The sequence below is a fragment of the Poecilia mexicana genome, unplaced genomic scaffold, assembly GCF_051168715.1.
Source record: "Poecilia mexicana isolate PSO_F unplaced genomic scaffold, ASM5116871v1 scaffold_11, whole genome shotgun sequence".
Taxonomy (NCBI): Eukaryota; Metazoa; Chordata; class Actinopteri; order Cyprinodontiformes; family Poeciliidae; genus Poecilia; species Poecilia mexicana.
Genome location: NW_028263380.1, coordinates 13,230,681 through 13,249,785, shown reverse-complemented (window position 1 = coordinate 13,249,785; position 19,105 = coordinate 13,230,681). Strand labels below are relative to the sequence as shown.

At 41.5% G+C, this 19,105-nt stretch overlaps 1 protein-coding gene across 1 annotated transcript in view; it reads left to right on the top strand.

Moving 5' to 3' along the window:
• The first annotated feature begins 4,962 nt into the window (after window positions 1-4,962).
• Window positions 4,963-19,105, top strand: part of runx1t1 (RUNX1 partner transcriptional co-repressor 1) — a 72,915-nt gene continuing 58,772 nt past the window's right edge. The window contains exon 1 of the mRNA XM_088010237.1: window positions 4,963-5,890. Within this exon, the coding sequence (XP_087866363.1) occupies window positions 5,863-5,890 (28 nt within the window). The 5' untranslated portion in view covers window positions 4,963-5,862. The remainder of the gene's footprint in view (window positions 5,891-19,105) is intronic.

The window sequence follows — 19,105 nt, the reverse complement described above, 5'->3', positions numbered from 1 at the left end:
AAGTGTATTCTTACGATTTTATACTGAAAAGATTTACCATTGATGTAAGGTAAAATGTTCATCTATTTACTCTAAAGGTGATCATTATGATCCTTCAACCTTGTTGATGTGTGGAGAATGACAGTCAACAAAAATAAGCTGGCACAAAATAAATGAGTGAATACATCACTAGTGAGCTGTTGTCTCAGCACTCCGTTGTATTTTAGTGCAATTTAAATGTTTTCAAAAAAAATAAACTTCCCATAAAAAATGCTTTCCCTGTTGGATGTTTTTTACCTTCCTAATTACTTTTTCAAGTGAGTCATGATCAACAAAATTTGACTTCTTTCACACACAAAAAATCTCGAACTGAAAACTGATTCCTACAAAATAGACAATTAATTAAAAAAATATATATTTTTTTACATAAAATAAAGTGACTGCACAAATATTGACCTCCTTTAAAGTGCCTGACCTGACTCAAGAGAGATCCAGACAGTTTCTGAAATGAACATCACCTGAGAGCAGTGAGTGACTCCAGTGATTGCAGTATAAAGACGTCTGTGTCTGGAAGGTCCATTCATTGGGTAATGAGTATTCCTGTCCACCATTACTGCATGAAGACAAAAGAACTCTTCAAACAAATTGGGAGAAAAAAGGTTTTAAATAGTGTATTAGGGATGGATACAATAAATCTCCAAGGCAGTGAACATCCCTGGGAGTTCAGCTAAATCGTGAAGAAACTGAGGGGATATGGCACATGAATGAATCTGCAGGCTATGAACTGAGTAACCATGCAAGGAGGAGACCAGAGACGGGACACCAGAAGAACTCTGACTACGTTGAAGGATTTGCAAACAGCTGAGACGGGAGAGACTCTGCAGACAACCATTACCTTGGTTCTTCACCAGTCAAATCCTTGTGGGAGAAGAGCAATGAGAAAACTACCGTTGCAGAAAATGTATCGAGCCCCAACGTCAAGTTACTCAACAGCAAAACTCCAGCGTTATCAAAATATTCACGTGTCATGTTACGTCTGACTCAAGTAATACAAGTCACGTTTTTTTTTTAGAGTTGGTCATTTTTACACTAACAAACATTGTTTTGCTTTTTGTAGCTATCTGGCTGTATTACGTATGCGTGGTCGGTAAGCTCAAGCTTTCCTGCTCATGTTCCACGCAGGTCAGAAAGCACAGAGACATCCAACACCAGGTAAGGTTTGGTTTAATTGTTTCTCTTTCTTTTAACCCCCCCCCAGCTTTTTGTCAGCCGCGGCGCTGATGATGTTGACGGTGGGCTGCTAAGCCTCTAGCAATGCTGATTAAATGACAGATAATTACAGGGATTTGAGTGGCACTTGTTTACTGTCAACTCTCAACTTATACTTGTCTTTTGTGTGTGTGTTTGTGTGTGTTTGCACATGTGTGCCCGTGAATGTGTTACAGGTGGCCGCCCAGTAGGTGGGAAAATGCAGGAAGTCTGCTTGTCTGTGTCCACATGTATCAGACACAGCATGTTTTTCCCTTTCAGAGGTGAGGTATCCTGTGTGTGTGTGTGTGTGTGTGTGTGTGTGTGTGTGTGTGTGTGTGTGTGTGTGTGTGTGCGTGTGTGTGCGCGCTTGTGAGTGCGTGTTTATATGCGAGTGTCAGAGCCACCGATCGCACTGGGCGGCTGACTTCCAGGAACCCCTGCAGCAAAAACAGGCACTGTGTGTTTCCTGCTCTCACACACCATTATCACAGGACACACACACACACACACAGATCATTGCCCTATTCTTTTTTTCCCCGTTGCAGGTTTCCTCAACGCCTATCCTTGTGCCTCCGGCTGTCAAGATGTTTCGCTGCGATTGTCAGGAGACTTGCTCTCTGGGAGCGAAGCAGAGGACACAAATAGGTGAGGAGTGACTGCATCCTCACAGTCGCGGCGCTTTCTCCTCCCACATTAGGTCGCTTGCTTTGAGTGGGCCACATTGTCTCTGCTCCTACTTCAGCCTCTCGCGCGTCCAATTCAGGAGTGACATATTTCTCCCATATTTCTCCAATCACTGCATTGCTTCCTGTGTTGCGTCGCGTTTGCTTTCCCAGTCACGTCGTTCAGTAGTCCCTCTGACTCCACTCATGGTAAACTCGGTGATTGTATTCACTCATCCCGTCTCTCATTTTGTCACATTGCAACCACGAATTTCAACATATTCTACTGGTATTTTTGTTCTACTTTGTTTAGCCAAAGCAAAGTAGAACATTATGGTGACATGGGAGGGAAAAAGATGCATCACTTTGAAAATTTTACACGATCTGAAACACGTGAGCCCCTTTTATATGATTACCCTAAACACCGAAAAAAAATTTTTTTTAAAATCTGGCCTTAATGGAAGAGTAATGCTGTTTAATTGTTGAAAGAAGGGCAAGATAATGCGTACGGAAATGCAGCAAAGATGGGAACGAAGGTGTGGTCAGATGAGACCAAAACGTCCCGGACACACTTTCCCCATGGTGAAACATGGTGGTGGCAGCATCATGCTGGGGTGGGGTGGGGGGATGTTTCTCTTTAGTGGGACTGGGAAACTGCTCAGAGCTGAAGCAAAGATAGAAGAAAACGCATTAAAGACTGGAGAAAAATGGTTTGGATGTTCACCATCCAACAAAAATCAGGCACTAGACTTGTCACCTGATTTACACTGGAACGGTTCAGATCATATTTAAAAAAGCCTAAACCTACATTCAGCTTGAACAATAGAGAATTTTGGCATAAGTATGCTCCTGAGCACTCTTCCTTAAGATCTGACAAAGCTAGAGCTTTTCTAAAGAGAAGAATTTCAGTTTGTAGATGTGCAAAGCTGATAGACAGATATACCCCCCAAAGGACCTGCAACTGTGATTCCAGTGAAACTATTAATCCTGGGAATGAATATGCAAGCCAAAATGTGTAAATCCATGCCTCATCTTCCTTCTGTTTCACAATTATGCACTGGTTTGTGTTAGTCTAGCACATAAAATCCAAAGAAAATAATCCAAAGTTTGTTGTTGTAACGTAGGCAGGCACATGTGGAAAAATCTGAAGGGGGGGATTAAGGATAATACTTTTGCAAGGCACTGTGGCGCACTGCCTTTTGTTAGGAATTAACAAAAGGAGCCAGGCATGAACATGTAAGTACAGGTCGAGATTTAGAGGCTGCGTCGATCAATGCTGCCTTGTAACGTAACCTACAAGCCGAGCTCTTTAAAACGACGACGGAGAGATGAAGAAAGGAGAAGGATGAAATGGAAAGAAATGCACCGTGACACAATTGCAAACAATTACCATTAATGGCATCATCTATTCCCCACAGAGACTGCATCGAGAGAACAGTGTGCTCCACATCAGTGGTGCACTGAAAAGTCTTTTTTCTTCTTCTTTTCTTTCATACTGTACACAGCAGAAAAAAATACGACCTTATTTCCCTTTGTTATTCAGAGAACTGTGTTTATGATGGAATGAACTTTTTTTTTTTAGATGATTCTGATCTAACGGCCAACGAACCAGTCGGTACAAGTGAATCGAGTACAATGAAACGCTTGACGACATGTTGTGAACAGACAGTGGTGCGTAACTTGTTCAGCCATGCAGTTCAAGAGGACCGGTTGTTGTCACTGAGTTGTAAACGTAGCTTCTGCTCTGCGCTTTCACTGGCTCTGTGGGCGAGATGACTTCCAGATGGTCTGGAGAAAGTGTTTGCCTTGGGTTACAGCGGGCCAGCCTGCCTGCCTGGGCCTTTTCAGCACTGGGAATGAAGTGTGCGTGCGTGCGTGCGTGTGTGTGAAAGAAATGCAAACATGCATCATGCAGTCGAAATCTTTTTTTTTTTTCTCACACACACACACTCGCACATGGCAGTGAACTCAGGCATTTGGCTGGTATGTTCTGGTCTATAACACCAGGGATGTGTGTAAGTACTAAGGGTCACTAGAAATTCATGAGTGGAATAAATAAAATTGAACTTTTTTGTTTGTTTGTTTTTTACGGTACTATTTGTTTCTATTCATTTAAGCTTAAAAATAAATCCTTTGTTTTTAAAGATCAGATTTAAAACAAATGGGCAAGCCAGGATTTCAATGACCTATTACTGGAATATGATGAAGGGACTATAATTATATAATATAAATATATAGTTAGCTTTTTATTAAGCGCTGTCTAACCTAACAAATGTGCCATGCAGTTTAATTTGAGCATTAATCAGAAAAGCAGTCAAAAGGTCCTTGTAACTCTGGAGGATCTGTAGAGATGCACAGCCCAGGCAGTGGAGCTATTAGTCATGCTTCGTACACATCTGTCCTCTATCGGAAAGTGGCGAGAAGATGAAGCCATTGTTGAAATGACGACGTTCCATTAGCAATTTGACACGAGCCATGTAGGTGACATGGCAGACATTTGATGAAATCAGACCAAAATTTTACTTTCTGTGGCCTACATTTAGAATGCTAGCAAAAAAATCAAATCAAATCTAGTCATTGTGCCAAAAATACCATCCCAGCTGTGAAGAATGATGGTGGCAGCATCAATCTTTTGAAGAAGCCAGTAAGAAGCTACAAAAAAACCCTTCAGACTGGATTGATTCAGATAAAGTGTGTGTTTGAATGTGACAGTAAATATCCAGTTTAAAGTCCCACTGATAATCTGTGGCATCACAGATTATCTACTTGCAGAGGAGAATGGGAAACAATTTCAGTCTCCATGCGCGCAAAGCCGGCAGAGACGTATCTGGCAGTGGAAGGTTCATCGCAATGCAGTAGCCGAACAAAAATGCACACCACACCTTTCAGAGTTTTATCAACAGAAAACCCATGGATTGCTTCCTTCCTCTTTGCAATGACGCACCAGTTTGTGTTTGCCAGTCAAATAAAATCCTAACAAAATGCAAAATGCAAGCAATGTGAACAATTATGAACATGAATTTCAGACATTTTTCTTACTGTGTAATTACAGATCAGCAGTAGTTAACGAGGCTCATCGAAGCTAGCACGTATAAATAGCTCAATGGCTTTAAAAATGGAGTGAAATTGTGTATATGAGTCCATAACTACCTTTTGACACGTCGCCTTGAATCGACTAAGAGGTTTTAGCCCCGCCCCCTTAAAATCAAAACATAGCTTCAGGGAGTCCACATGATAAACACGTTGACTTAATCTGACCCTGCTTTTTTCCAACCTGTTTTAGGACACTCAGGAGCAGGCTGCTGGCCTCTCCTCCTCCTCCTCCTCCTCCTCCTCCTCCTCCTCTTCCTCCTCAGCAGCTCTCCAGTCCCGCCCCTCGCCACCTGGCTCTGCTGCGCACCGCCGACTGGAGGCAGAGCGTCGCTACTCCTCTTCCCCACGCTGAGGGAGACGCAGAATACAACAAACCCGAGCGCTGAGACCGAGGGTTCGTTTCTCATCCTCCTCCCCCGTCCCCTCCAAAAAAAAAAGAAAACAAAAACAGCTATTTTCGGTTGGAATTCCGACACAGACGCTTATGGGAATTTGAAAAGAAAGTGGGAAGAAAACAACAAGAAGAAGAAAAAAACGCAAAGAAAGCAGACGGCTTGTCTTCAGCATCTTCCCTTCGCATCTCCTCCTCACCTCTCCAAAAGACTCCCGGCTCTCCCACCCTGAATATATCTCTCCAGTGGTCGTTTTTTTTTTTTTTTTTTTTTACCCCCTCCTGTTCGCGAGAAGCGCTTTTTTTTGTTTTGTTTTCTGTCTGTTTGAGGGAGTCCCAACTCCGTTTCTGACCCCGCTGGAAGGAATCCGAAGGAGACCCCGAGAGCTGGCCGGACGTTGTAGTTTTCGTCTCCCCGACGCAGGCGGCGGATCACCGCGTGAAAAAGACTGGAAATTATTAATCCCGCACACACCGCCGTACCGCATGGTGGGAATTTCTGCCTCCTTTCAGTGTAAGTGATCGTTTTTTTTTTTTGTTTTTTTTTTCTGATGGTCGCAAATTACCGCAAAACAAACTCATAGTGCATTAGGGAATGTTTAATTTTGATTCGTTATTTTTGTGCGGTGACCTTTTTGAGCTAATCTCTTTGCCTTTTCTGGTCCGGATTACATCGGTTATGTCCTATAAACAAACTGATGTTTTATCGTCTGGTTGACTTGGTGCTCGTGAGAACAAAGAGTTTCTGACTACATGATAAATTTCATTATGACTTGGGAAAATTGGGAATATTGCGGTTAGAAGGCTGCACCCAATAGGCATAACTCCTATAATGGAGATAATTAGATTTCCATAAATTACAGTTTATTTAAATGGTGACACTTGTGTTGCTGTTCGCAGCTTCCTAGGCATTTCCAGGGATTTATCGGTTTTATTTCTAATGTTTTTCAGAAAATATAGATTTGGGTTTATTTTTACTATCATTTTGCATTGATTTCACTACAGCAATAATTCGATTTTAGCTAATATTTTGCTTAGAAAACAAATTAAACATTCTGCTCTCTGCTTTAAGATTCAAATGTGCAAAAAAAAAAATTTTTTTTTTTTTTTCTCCTCACACCTCCTCGGAGCGCATCTTCTCCAATAAGCCATATGAACTTTTCTGTTGCCTTGTCATATAAAAAGCGCTCCTTCCTTCTCTTTTTTTATGCTTCTATCTCACCCTCTCTTTCACTTTTCTTTTTTTCTTTTTTTTTTTACGAAGTGGCGTAGTCTTGAAATTACAGACTGGCGTTCTATATTTTTCCTCCAGTGGGAATCTTTTTTGCTCCGGCTGGGAAAAGCGCAGACATGCGGGTTTACAGGGCGTGTGGCGGCTCTGGCTCAGCCGGCTGCAGATACAGCAGACACTTTCTCACGACTCAGATTTGAGAGGAAGGAAAATATCTGCTGGAGAACCACACAACTGGGGATTTCTTTCTTTCTTTCCTTTTTTCTAAATGCGCGACAAGAAGTCTCCAGCAAAGTGTTTAACTCGTTTTAATTACGCAATAGAGTTAAAAGATATTTTTGAGCAAATGTATTTAATAATACACATTTAGTCTTCTGTTTATTCAGGTGTTCTTTTGCTGGTTATGTGTAGCTGATGTATCTAAAATTTTAGGCCACGCGTGCATTGAAAAATGTGTGTTTGTCGTTGAAAATTACATCTTTTTTGTTGTTGTTGTTGTTGTTGTTGTTGTTTATGACAAGGACTCCCCACTCACTGTGGAAATCTGATGTCATTTTCCACGTCTGGATAAGTTAAGAAAGTGAGCACGGTGTGTGTGGAGAAACGTGTGTGTGTGCGCTTCCACGAAAAACACAGAGAGAACGAGGCAGTATAAACGAAAAGGAGCCGGCGATGATGCGGGGAGGGTAAATGAGTAGTGCTGTGATTGCACGTGTGAAAGCGAGTGTGTTTACACCCAGAAGAGAGGCTTGCGTTAAAGCCATGCTGCTCTGTGGTCCAGCCTCTGCAGCATCTTCCAGGGGCCATCTGCCCAGCCACCAGCCTGCCTCACACCTGTTCTTCCTCCCTCCCTCCTCCTCCTCCTCTTCCAACTCTGAGGCTACAGGGTCAAACGCATCAGACCACTGCTCACACACATGCGGACAGCCTTGCAAAAAAGAAAACAAGAATGATGGAAGCCATTTTATTCTCGCCTTCGCCGCACACTCAAAGATAAACACAAATCCCAGCTGGCAGTTCGAGCAAGCAATGCTGAAAAAGACTGTGCCGTCGCCTGCACTCTCGCTCAATCTGCTGTGCAGATGACACAGTCCCCCCCACCACCACACACACACACACACACACACACACACACACACACACACACACACACACAAATAACCCCCACACACACACATTCACTTCGCTTTGATTATTCACATTCCCTCCCCCTTCCCTTATTTGTTTGCCGCTTTCTGATGTTAACCACAGCTAATAGATTTCTAGCGGTTTACGCTGAATCCAAACAAGCCTTTCAGATCACAGAGACAAACAATGAATTACTATTATTTCAAAATAGGAAAAAAAAAAAAAAAACACACAGACACACACAGACATGCACACATTTTTCCCTGCAGCACAGAGTCGCATTGAAGCTACAGCACTGTGATGTAATTACAAAGCGCTTCTTTTAAGTGTGACATACAGACGTTTGGATGCGGTCCAGGTTTGCTGCATGGTGAATAAGGGATGTTGACTCAGTCAATCCTGAAGCCTGCGAGCTTTTCTCCATCAGCTGGGATTGCATCACACGCTCTCCTTCTGCCTGTGTGATCATCTTTTGTGTTCGGATTTGGTTTTAGACTCTAGCATTTAGAAACACAACATTTGTGGCTGTGCTCGTGATTTCAAGAGCAGGTCTGCATTGTTAAATTCAGGTTTGTTTGTTTTTTTTAGGGGGTTTGGGGGTGGAGGGGAATTACATCACTCTCTTAGTCGTTTGCGTGCCAGTCTGGCAGGTAAGCGATAGCATATCTCAACAAAACCAGATCGATTTAAATTACATTACCAAACGAAGGCATAAATTGTAATGGCATTAAAGCATCTGCAGCGGAAGAAGCATCAAAGCCGCTAGAGGTGGGAGAGCCGTTGGAGGGCCAAATGTCAGCTGCTGAACTGGATGCTAAAGCCACTGCTCTCTGCACTCCTTCGAGATGTATAGATCTGTTCTTATTATTCAGAGCCGTCTGTTACCAAGTCCCAGAGTGAATTATAGATGTAATCACGGCGCGTGCTCCCATACACCCCCCGTCCCATTGTAGATCAATAAGCCCATTGATGGTTATCAGTGAGAGGGCAGTTCTCCTCTCTGCTTATTGAATTTCATCACCCGTGAAAGAGCAGCAGTGGTATAAAAAAAGGGGTTGCAGGTAAGAGCGTGTGTGTGTGTGTGTGTGTGTGTGTGTGTGTGTGTGTGCTTGTGAAACCAGTATCTGTGACGTTTGTGAGAGTGCGTTCCCGTCTTTCTTTTATTGTAGCTGTAACTTGGTCCTTTTACGGCGTCTTATTTTCTGTCTGTGTCAACAGCGAGAGCTATCAGCTGATTTTATTAGCCTCGTTCGGGTTTTTACTTCAGATTACGTGAGACTTTATAGGGCAAAAAGAAGAAGAGGTCAGTGGAGACATGGTCTGAAAATATTGGCAAACCATATTTTTGTTTCTGTTTTTTTGTAAAAGTTTAACCTTCTGACAACTATTTTAGCTGACTCTTTTCTTTAACAATATAAATATAAGCTATGAGAAGAGAACAAAAGCATTTCTTTCAAACCTTCTTGCCATTAGAGGTCGTCAATTATTTATATCAGGAGCAGAGGTGAAGTCTCACTGTGTGTGAAAAGGGATTTGTTGAAAAACAAGTTTTTACTATTTTTAAACAAAAAACCAAATTTGTTTTCTTTAGCTTCTAGCTGTAGCATTTGTGGAGTTAGCATAACCCAAGCCCGTTACTAAAACAGCAGTATCTGCTGCGTATTTTTCCTAAATAACGTATTTTCTAACTCTGAGAGTTCCAAAACGCTGCCAACATTTCCAAACCGCAATGACAGACAGAGGTTGAAAAGCCAAAAGGAGAAAACAAAAGAGCAGCTTACAGCTCTACAGTGTTAGCCTTCCTGTTATCAAAAATCCTGCTTTCTCTTTCTATGACAGAAAGTTGTGGTTCAAAGACTGTGCAAGGTCCAAATCAGAATTGTATTTGTGTGAGACATCTTGTTAATTTCTACAGTTTAACTAGCTTGTTTTTAGCATGAACTGTAAATTTAATGTTAGCATTATAGCTTACAACTTCAAAGTCGTACTAGTCCCACAATAACCAAATTTTCGTTGCTTCACTAACATTCAGTTCATATAATTTATATATTGAAAGTCTGGATGCTTAAAAATATTGAAGGTTTAGTTTTTACAAAACTAGTTTTGACTTGGCGGGCTTAGAAGTTTATAGTTAGTAGAAAATTTGAGTTACCTAGCAGGTTAATAACTTTTAAATTATGTTTTATCACTGCAAATTGATTTTTAAACAAATAACCCAAAGCATTTGGAGGAAAGTCGATTGATATTCCTGATATTTACTTAGTTGTAAGAAACTTGTTCTCACTTCTACAGTTTGTGATTGAACAGTGTAGAAAGGTAACGTAACAACGGCTAAGCTACTCCCTAATGGACTAGCTTGTTTACTTCCTACCAGAACCGAGTGAAATGTACTATTTTAAGTTTCAGGCGTTACACTTTCTTTTAAACCCTAAAAGGAAAAACAAAACAAATATAGAAACTTAATGAAAATACGTCCACTTTCAGAGAATGCAAACATGCCTTAACATATCGTAGAAAACACAGTTTCCGTTTAAGTCTTATTCTGATGTATCATCAGTATAAACATATTTAAATTTCTATCTTAACTTCTGTAGCATTAATGCTCTTATTGTTTTCTTAGGCTCTGTAGCAGCTGCTTCATTTGCTAATAACAACTGTGGCTGCTGGTCTTTTTGGCTTCTAGCTCCACTGCTACCTGCATCTCTCTCACCCAGGGCTAAATACTCTGATTGATGTGTTCAGGAGCATATAAACATGCGCGTTGTCTCACATTTACTCCTCATTCTGTTCACTGGATATAGACCGGAACTGAGGTGCTAATTAACTTTACTTTCTCTAACTGTATCACTCACAAGCAGAACCCCCCCACACACAGAGACACACACACACACACCAATACACACATCCAGAATCTCTCTCTTAGCCTCCCTCGCACGATGTCTGTCCCTTAGCTCGCTTGCACTCTCATCCACTGTTTATTTTCCTGCCTCCATCTGGAGTCGGCTGATATTGTAATCGCCCTAATGCACATTGCCTTTCACACTCACACACACATTTGCACACAAACACCCGCCTATACAATGTGCCATCCTGACAAGCCCCTTTTCTTATTTCAGGAGATAAGCCACTGGATGTGATTGCATATGTGTGTGTGTGTGTTTGTGTGTGTGCGGTTGCGTGTGATTTAAGTATACACATAGGTGTCTATGATTACAAAAGAGAACACACACACACACGCACACGCACACACACACACACACAAGTGTGTTCCTCCCCGCGCTCTGCCAAAGGTGATGATATTGAATAGGCGCTTCATAGCGATGTGAAGTGCCGATAAGGCGGCCAAGTGAAGATGTTACCGGTTATCGTTAGGCTCCTCAATATTCACCTGTCATACGACTTACATTTATAGATTAGCCACGGGTAAAAGGGGGGTGGAGGGATTCCAGGGGCACGAGGGGAGGGAAAAAAGTGTCCGTTTGCATATTTTGAAAGAGATTTGTTCGAAAAGAAAAGGATGCTAGCGCATGTGGAAGGAGATTACCTTGCTGCAGTGTGTAACGGCTTTTGTTTTTCGATTCAGCCGACGTTTAAACGCTCAGACGGTGGGAACGTGACAGCTCACACAAATGCCAAGGAAGCGCAGACAGCCGTGATTGATGGGAGGCGTGAGCTGTGAAACTGGGCGATTAGGAAACCTTTTTTATTTATTTATTTAACTCGTTCATGGGAGAACAATTGTTGTAGAATGGACAGGACTGCCTTCCTATCACTCCATAAAACCCGACTTTATAAGTTGTTTTTGTGCTTTGTGAGAGGTGGACTGGCGAGCACAGACAGAGAGCTGTTGAAACAAAGGAGGAGGGAAAACAAATTGGTAAAGAAAGGAAGAGAAAGTCAGAACGCGTTCATCAAGGCTTTTTAGAGAGATCCACAGAAAAAGTGTCTGACAGTTAGAATTGGTTATCAATCAGATAACCATCAGAAACTTTGAAAATCAATCTTTTTGAATTAGTGAATTCACCATGTTGACTTTGGACTGACAACACTCTTCTGTGAAAGTTGCTTACATTATTAGAAATATGTCGAGACATTGTCTACATTTACTTCAGGCTGCGAGACAGTAAGAGAGAGCAAGACTTTCAGCAGAGAACAGCAAGGTTGTAGCCTACCCATAACTTGACTTTGAATTTTCAACCTGTTTCTCATAAAACATGCCATATGTGGAAACACTGGCACCCTTTTGGAAATCTAAAAGTTAAGCTGCATAGTTGAGTGTACACAGCGACTGCTATTTTCCTAGCTACGCTAACGACGCCAAGCTCTAATGTGTGATGGTCAAGAGGTCAACTCTGAATCACTTTCTCTTTGTTTCAAATGATTAAAATCCACCTAGTATTGAATGTTTTGTCTTTGCGGCCCCGCTTTCTCTCATTAATTTTGACGTATGAGCACTGATGAGCGGTAAGCTTTATGAAAAGGGCAGCTGCCCTGGCCAGCCTGGTAAAGAAGAAGTGTAACTAAGATCAGCAGACAGGCAGAAAGAGAAAGAAAGAGAAGTATGGATCAATAGATGCAGACGGTGGAGGCTCTGTTTTTATCCCTCCAAGTATTGACATGTTCAGTCAATTACGTCGAGAGGGAAGGAGAGGAGAGACGCGAGACGGTCTGCATTCAGAAATCTGCGGCAGCATCTGCAGATAGCGGTGCCGTCTGCCCCTGTGCTTTAACACACATGTTCAAATCCACATCAGACAACGGAGCCTTTCATCCACCTTCAGCAGACACAATTAAATCCTTGTTTCCTCTTCTTGCTGGTTAAAATCGCACCACTATAGTCGCCATAATGAAGCCCTTTTCTTTTGTGCCTGCATTTGACTTGCATGACGGGTGTTGTCGGAAGAGCGAGGGCTTCCAGCTGTTGTCACTTAGTGTCACAGACAAACCAGGAACCGGGACAATGGGACGATGGTCGCCCGCTCCATCTGATTGTCTTGTTGTCAAACCGACAGCAGGTGCCTTGGAACGATAAATGGCAAGCGTCAATTATGTGAAGGAAGAGCCATTTTGGAAATTGGCTCTAAGATAAAGAGGGAAAGCGGGGAAAGGGGACAGTGGGGGTTAAATAAAGATATGAAAAGAGCTGCTCCATTTTCTCAAAATGGGGCCAAGTAACAGCCCCATTTTGTTTAACTTATAGTGCATCCCGTCCCCACGCGGACCCTGCTATTCCCATCCAGCCTTCATGAGTCTGAATCATTACCATCCACCCCACTAAGCATTTGTTCCCTCGCAGTCGATGCGGTCTGTAATAGCCGCAAAATTACAGCCAGTTTTGTTCTCAATAAAATTGATATTTGAAGGCATTTTCACCTGTAAAAACAATCTCAGTTCTTTCTATTGGTTTATTTATTCTGTTTATTATTTTTGCCTTCTGAGGAAGAAAAAGACTGAATTTTTCTACTGAAATCTGAAAAGGTGTTGCAATTCAGCAGGACAAGAGATAAGGGGGGAAGCCGTGGGTTTGTATTGATGAATCGATACGGATCTCAAGAGCTGCCTCACAGTGTGAATGTGTATATGTGGAACCGACACCCAGACCGTCCATTTACTGGTCTGCCATTCGGTCTGCAGCATGTAAAAGCATAAATCTTTACGTCTTTCTGGGCAAAGATCTGGGGCATCGTCTTGTGTGTCTTATGGGTTTGCAATTGGCAACCATTTAATCAAAACATCTGTTCCTTCTCCCTGCTGAATTTTAACCGTATTGCTCAATTTTCACATGTAACACGCAGAGCCTTTCAAAGTGTCCGTACTGTTTGTTCTGTGGGAACCACAAGCTTTTATCTGTTTTGAATTGGATTTCTTTAGGTAAATTGACATAATCTCGATTTTCCTGATGGAAGTGGAACCTTCGATCTGATCTCAAGTCTTCTGCATCCTCGCGCAGACGGCTCCCCAGTTAGCGGCAAAGTTAACAATAAGCATCTGTAGTAATTCTGAGATGTTGAGCTGAGCACGGGAGCCGATTTATTTCTGAACAAATGTAGCCACTGTTCACTTGAGAAGTAGGAAGCGAAAGAGACAAGCATGTGAGCCAACATGGACATCTGAGCAAGTAGACCTCTTGTCCACTTGCTTTTGCCTGTGGACAGGCAACGTTCGGGGATGTCTACTATGACAGAGTCCTTCCGGTACGGTCCCGTTTTAAACTCCGTTCGTCTTCCAGTCAACTCTGGTCAGCTTCTCTGTGTCTGCTGAATAGAAGCGTCCCCACAGCATGATGCTTCCTCCACGGTCTTCCACTATTTAGTTTTGACGCTCGCCAATGAATCTGTAATTGCATTAGGTGGCTTCTGGAGGGAACTGGTTGCATTTGATTCGATCTAAGGTTTAGGAAAATGTTCTGATTTTGTTTACAAGAAACTTTGAAGGCCATGTGTTAATATTGAGGCACCTTTAAAAAAAAAAAAAAACGAAAGGAATGAGTACTTTTGCATTGCACCGTTTACTTGGACATCAACTGTGTTTCACTCCGACTTATGTTGGCATGATGTGGATTTGTATCGACTGGATCGAGTTATTGTCTGACTCCCCCAGTCCACAGCCATGTTTGGTCTTCTCGTCTTCTCGGCTGTGATGAAGCCATTTGTGGAAGAATCTGTCTTTTTCCAAGCGCTAAACAGCTCCAGATTTCGTCGTAACTTTTTGAGGCTTGTTAACACAGAGAACAGGCACGGCGTGGATGACTGAAAAAGGCTCTCACGGAGCAGTGAAATTTCAAGCCCAAAAAAAAAAGAGAAAAAACACAAAAAAGAAGGAGAACATAAATCCATCTTCTCCTGTAAGGTTCTGGATTTTTTGGCAGATGTTTTAAGATGTTTGGCCTGAGAGATTGTAATTTTTTGTCCATCTGTGCTCTCTCCGCTCCCTCCCCCCCCCACAATGTCTTTTTATCAACATCTGGTTTTCAGTGCGGCAGGGAAACAAGTATTCTTTATAAACCGCGGGTTCCCAGTTTCTCCTCTGCGTGTGTTATTAGCTTAACCTCAACTACTGCACTCTCTCTGTGTGCACATACTCACATATGCTATCCATTAGGAAGTCATACCATTCAGAAAATGTAATAACTTTCAGTTAGAAAGAGATAAAGTATTTGGGCTTTTTTTTTTTCATTCTTCACTTTTTCCATAACTGCAGAGAGTTTGGAGTTCTGGTTTTTATGCCTCCCCTGCGAGAGAACAAATTACTGCCTAGATGTTAGGCTGAGGATGCTTCAGTGAGAGGAAAGCCCCTATTCTCTAAGTGTTTTTTTTCTTTTTTGTATTACGCCTGTTTTCACTCACTGGCTTTCTTCTACAAAGTCAAGAGTAAAAAAAAGAATGCATGTATATTTTATTACAGAAATGAATTACAAATTAATAATTTAAACGCATTTCCAGGACAAACTTTGAGTTCCGTTAAAGTTGCAAGGTTTCCCCCATAGAACTTGCTAAGCCCAGTGGTTGGACGATAAGGCGTGTTTTTGAGTTCAAAAAATGTTTAAAGTTGACAAGAAATTTGAAACTATCACTTGACAGTGATGTGTTATTAAAAGACTGTAAGGTTAATACCTGAAAACCAACTATAAAGTCTTAAAACATGGAAACATTTTAAAAAAGACTTAAAAAGATTAGCAATGCTTTGCCTGCTGGGGCCACAAGTAAAGCCTGGTGGCCCACCAGGCTTATAAATACACCAGGGGAAAAACCAAGAGTTGTATTAGATTTTCTACATAATGATTTTTAAATCTCATTATAATCTTTTCTATAAATACAGTTTTATAGTAAAAAGTGTAACAAATATACACCACAGTGCATTTATATAAAACAGAATAGCAACAATTATACACTACTGCAAAAATATTTTATAAGATATTGATTTCTTAAAGTTTGAATAAGTTAACTTTACAGTGATTAGAATGGAATCGGACTCTGTATCAACACATGCCTAAGTTTAAGTGACAAAAGGACTGGTTCAGGACATCTGCAAAGTGATTTCAGTATTATCTGTTTGAAATATCTCATAAAATCCTTCATGTACAAAGACTACTGTCTAATCCACAAAATACTTGACAGTTGTGCAAAGATTGCATATTTTGGTGGAACTGCGACTTGATTTCTTCAAATGTAAACATCTCGCACATTAACCCGCACGCACACACACACACTGTGGACACACAGTCGTGCAGTCACCAAATTGGTCTCCTTGCATGCTCACAAACAGAAGTTGGATGTGCAAACAAAGCCACGCAGCCCAGCGCCATATGGCAGAGCTGTCAATCAAGAACGAAGGCTTGCCGAGCGTGCTTTGAGTGCTACCATGTAAGGTGGTGTGCAACGCTGTGTGCCTGATAAGGTGAACAATATTTTAAGAATCGCGTGGAATGTCGTATTAACAGACGAGGTTGCACACGCGCACTCACACGCATTCATGAGTCACCAGCTACATTTGCTGCTGTTTCTTCTATGCATGAATGCAGGATATGTACACTCCTACTCCACCACATGCCCATGTCCTACTTTTCTTTTTTTTTTGTAATTTAGTCGCTTAACAAAAGCGTGCTGAGCTCGTTCCTACTGCCAATTATGTTCTGTTAAATCCGTGTTGTTGCTGTGACACAACACAGTCCGGCAGACAAATGCACTTTAACAACCGTAGCTTGCAACGTTTCTTACCATTTCATCAGAGTGAGAAAAAAAAAAAACACATTTTCAAATAAGTGTAATAGTATTAGCAAAACTTGAGTTTATTTTATATTCAACAAGATTTTAGTTCACAGAGTAGTAAACAAGAAAAGTAGTTTGTAAAATTCTGCTCTAAATTCAGCTGCAGACTACGAGCATCTGCACCAAAGCCTCTGTGTCTGGGATACAGCCTGGTGTATTTGGCTAAAATAAGAGTCTTTGTATTTGCCTCTTTGCCCAAGGCTACAAGATGCAGTCGCACAAAAACATGTACCGAGTCATGACAGATGCCCCTAATTGCTAAAGAGGCTAATGCATTAGTCGTGCACCGCCCCGGGCTTTTGCCTTGTAGGACAACAACAAAACTGAGTCATCAGCTGATTGAGGTTGGAAGACACACACACACGGACACACACACATGCACATATTTACAACCAGTAACATGCCTGAGTTTATCCTGGTCCCATATTTATTCGTCATTATCCCACAAGGAGAATTAAATCTATACTCAGTCATGTTATTTTGAGAATCCCCCTGCTCTCTCAAATATTACCCGCTAACTTTCTGCTCTGGTGCATTTCCTGTTTGAATACACAACTCATTTAGGTGGTTTAAGTTGAAGCGAATGAGCAGAGGTTCGATAATTATCTGATCCAGCCACTTAGATGATTATCCCTGCATGGTGTTTTTTGGTGTTTTGCAGACCTCTGTTTGCCTCGGTGTGTGTGTACGTGTGTGTGTTGTTGTTGTTGTTGTTGTTGGAAGCGGGTGGTATCTTCACGGGGAACTGATTGCAGAGGATTAGATTGTGATTACGCTGGGGGTGGGGTGCAGAAGTAGAGATCGGCGAGGGGGGGGGGAGAAGAAGGTGACAAAGTGTGGGAAGGTGAATTGAAGAGAGAAGATTGGGGAAAATAAGATAACCTTCACATGGAAAAAGTAGGTGGAGAAGGTATTCATACCCTTTGAACTTTTTTCATATGTTGTCAAAACAGTATGTGGTAACTTTGGCAGAACTGCAGGGATCCACCTGGCAAGCGGCAACGTTTCTTCTATTAGTGATGAACTTCATAAATCTTGAAGAAAAAAAAAAGGAAAACATACAAGAAGTCCATTTTTACCACAAGCCGCTTAGGGGACTGACATGTGGAAGAAAGTAACTCTTGCCCTAAAGCAAAACCCTGAATATTTCATCCTCATTTTTAAACATGGAGGTGGCAGCATCATGATGTGAGGATATTTTTCTTCAATGCATTTGCATACCACAAGTTTCAGATCTCTAACCATCAGTATAAGTAGTTTGCTCTACTTTGTATTGGTGTATAACATAAAATAACACCAAAATACATCGAAGTTTGCGGTTGTAATCTCCCAGTATAAAAAAAAAGATTAGGAGTAATGAATACCTCTCCAAATTACTATAAGATAAAGCCATTACCATAAGTTTTTTTTTTTTTTACATTTAAATACTTCCATGTGAATTCATCTGTAATTCAGCTCTGCTTTTCATTGCCCGTAGCTGTTGTGGACTACAAACTTCAGCATGAGAGACTTTATGTAGCAGTGCCCAGACAGGCCGGTGGGAGCTATCCAAAGTGGAATTGTTGTGTTTCGGTTTCAAAACCACATTATTACATGGGGTGAGCGAGGTCTGTGTGATTGCGCAGCTCTGATGTCAGCCTGTTTGCCGGTGCCAGCTGGAGAACTCGACCCTGGAAATGGAGAAACCGGGAATAACGCGTGTATGTTTGTGAGTGACTCTAAACTGCTGCGGACCGATGCCAGAAGCCACAGAGTCGAGCAGCTGAAGGAGAAGAGAGCAGCGACAGACACCAAAAGAAAAAAAAGAGAGGCAGACGGAAATCCCCGAAATACACCATTAACTTAAAAAAAAAGAAAAAAAATGACCTCAGATGCAGTTATAGCTTCTGCTTTTCAGGATCTTAGACAGCATATAATGTGAAACTACATCTTTTGTCTGGAAGTATTTTGGAGTTTGAAAGATGTAACATATGAGATCAGTCCTGAGAAGGAGCTCATATATACATACATATGAATTCCTTGAACTCTTAATATGCTAAACTGCAATCATTAAGTGATGTGTGCAATATTTCAAATGCTAAGAACTGCTTGGGTGCAATGCTTGCCAGGGTATTATATTACAAGTGCTTTGCATTTTACTTCTACATGCCAATAATTGATCTGGTGTGTTGGATAGACATTTACAACACCAAATGTAAGATAGATGCAAGTTGACACTATGTCTACTTCTGTGACTGTCAGCACTTACTGAAAACGATGTTAGGTTCACGAGGGCAAGATGAGATTTCAGCACCGTTTTTGAAAAATCTATATTCGTCTGAGCTTGTTTTTTTTTGTTGTTGTTGTTTTTATAGTGTGGACAAAAAAAATCTGTGCCCATTTCAAGTTCGATTCATTGTAAGATTGTAGATCCTGAAGTAGATTTGATCAAATTCAGTCCAGACTCATAAAAAAAACAAACCCTGACATATTTCTCTATTTAAGTGCCCAGAGGAAGCTATGAAGCAGATGTTATCTTTAGTGTCATTAGTGGCAAATGGTTAGCCAGATGTGGAATGATCAGTGATTACGAGGTGTTCGTGTTGTTTCTGCTTCTTTTGTA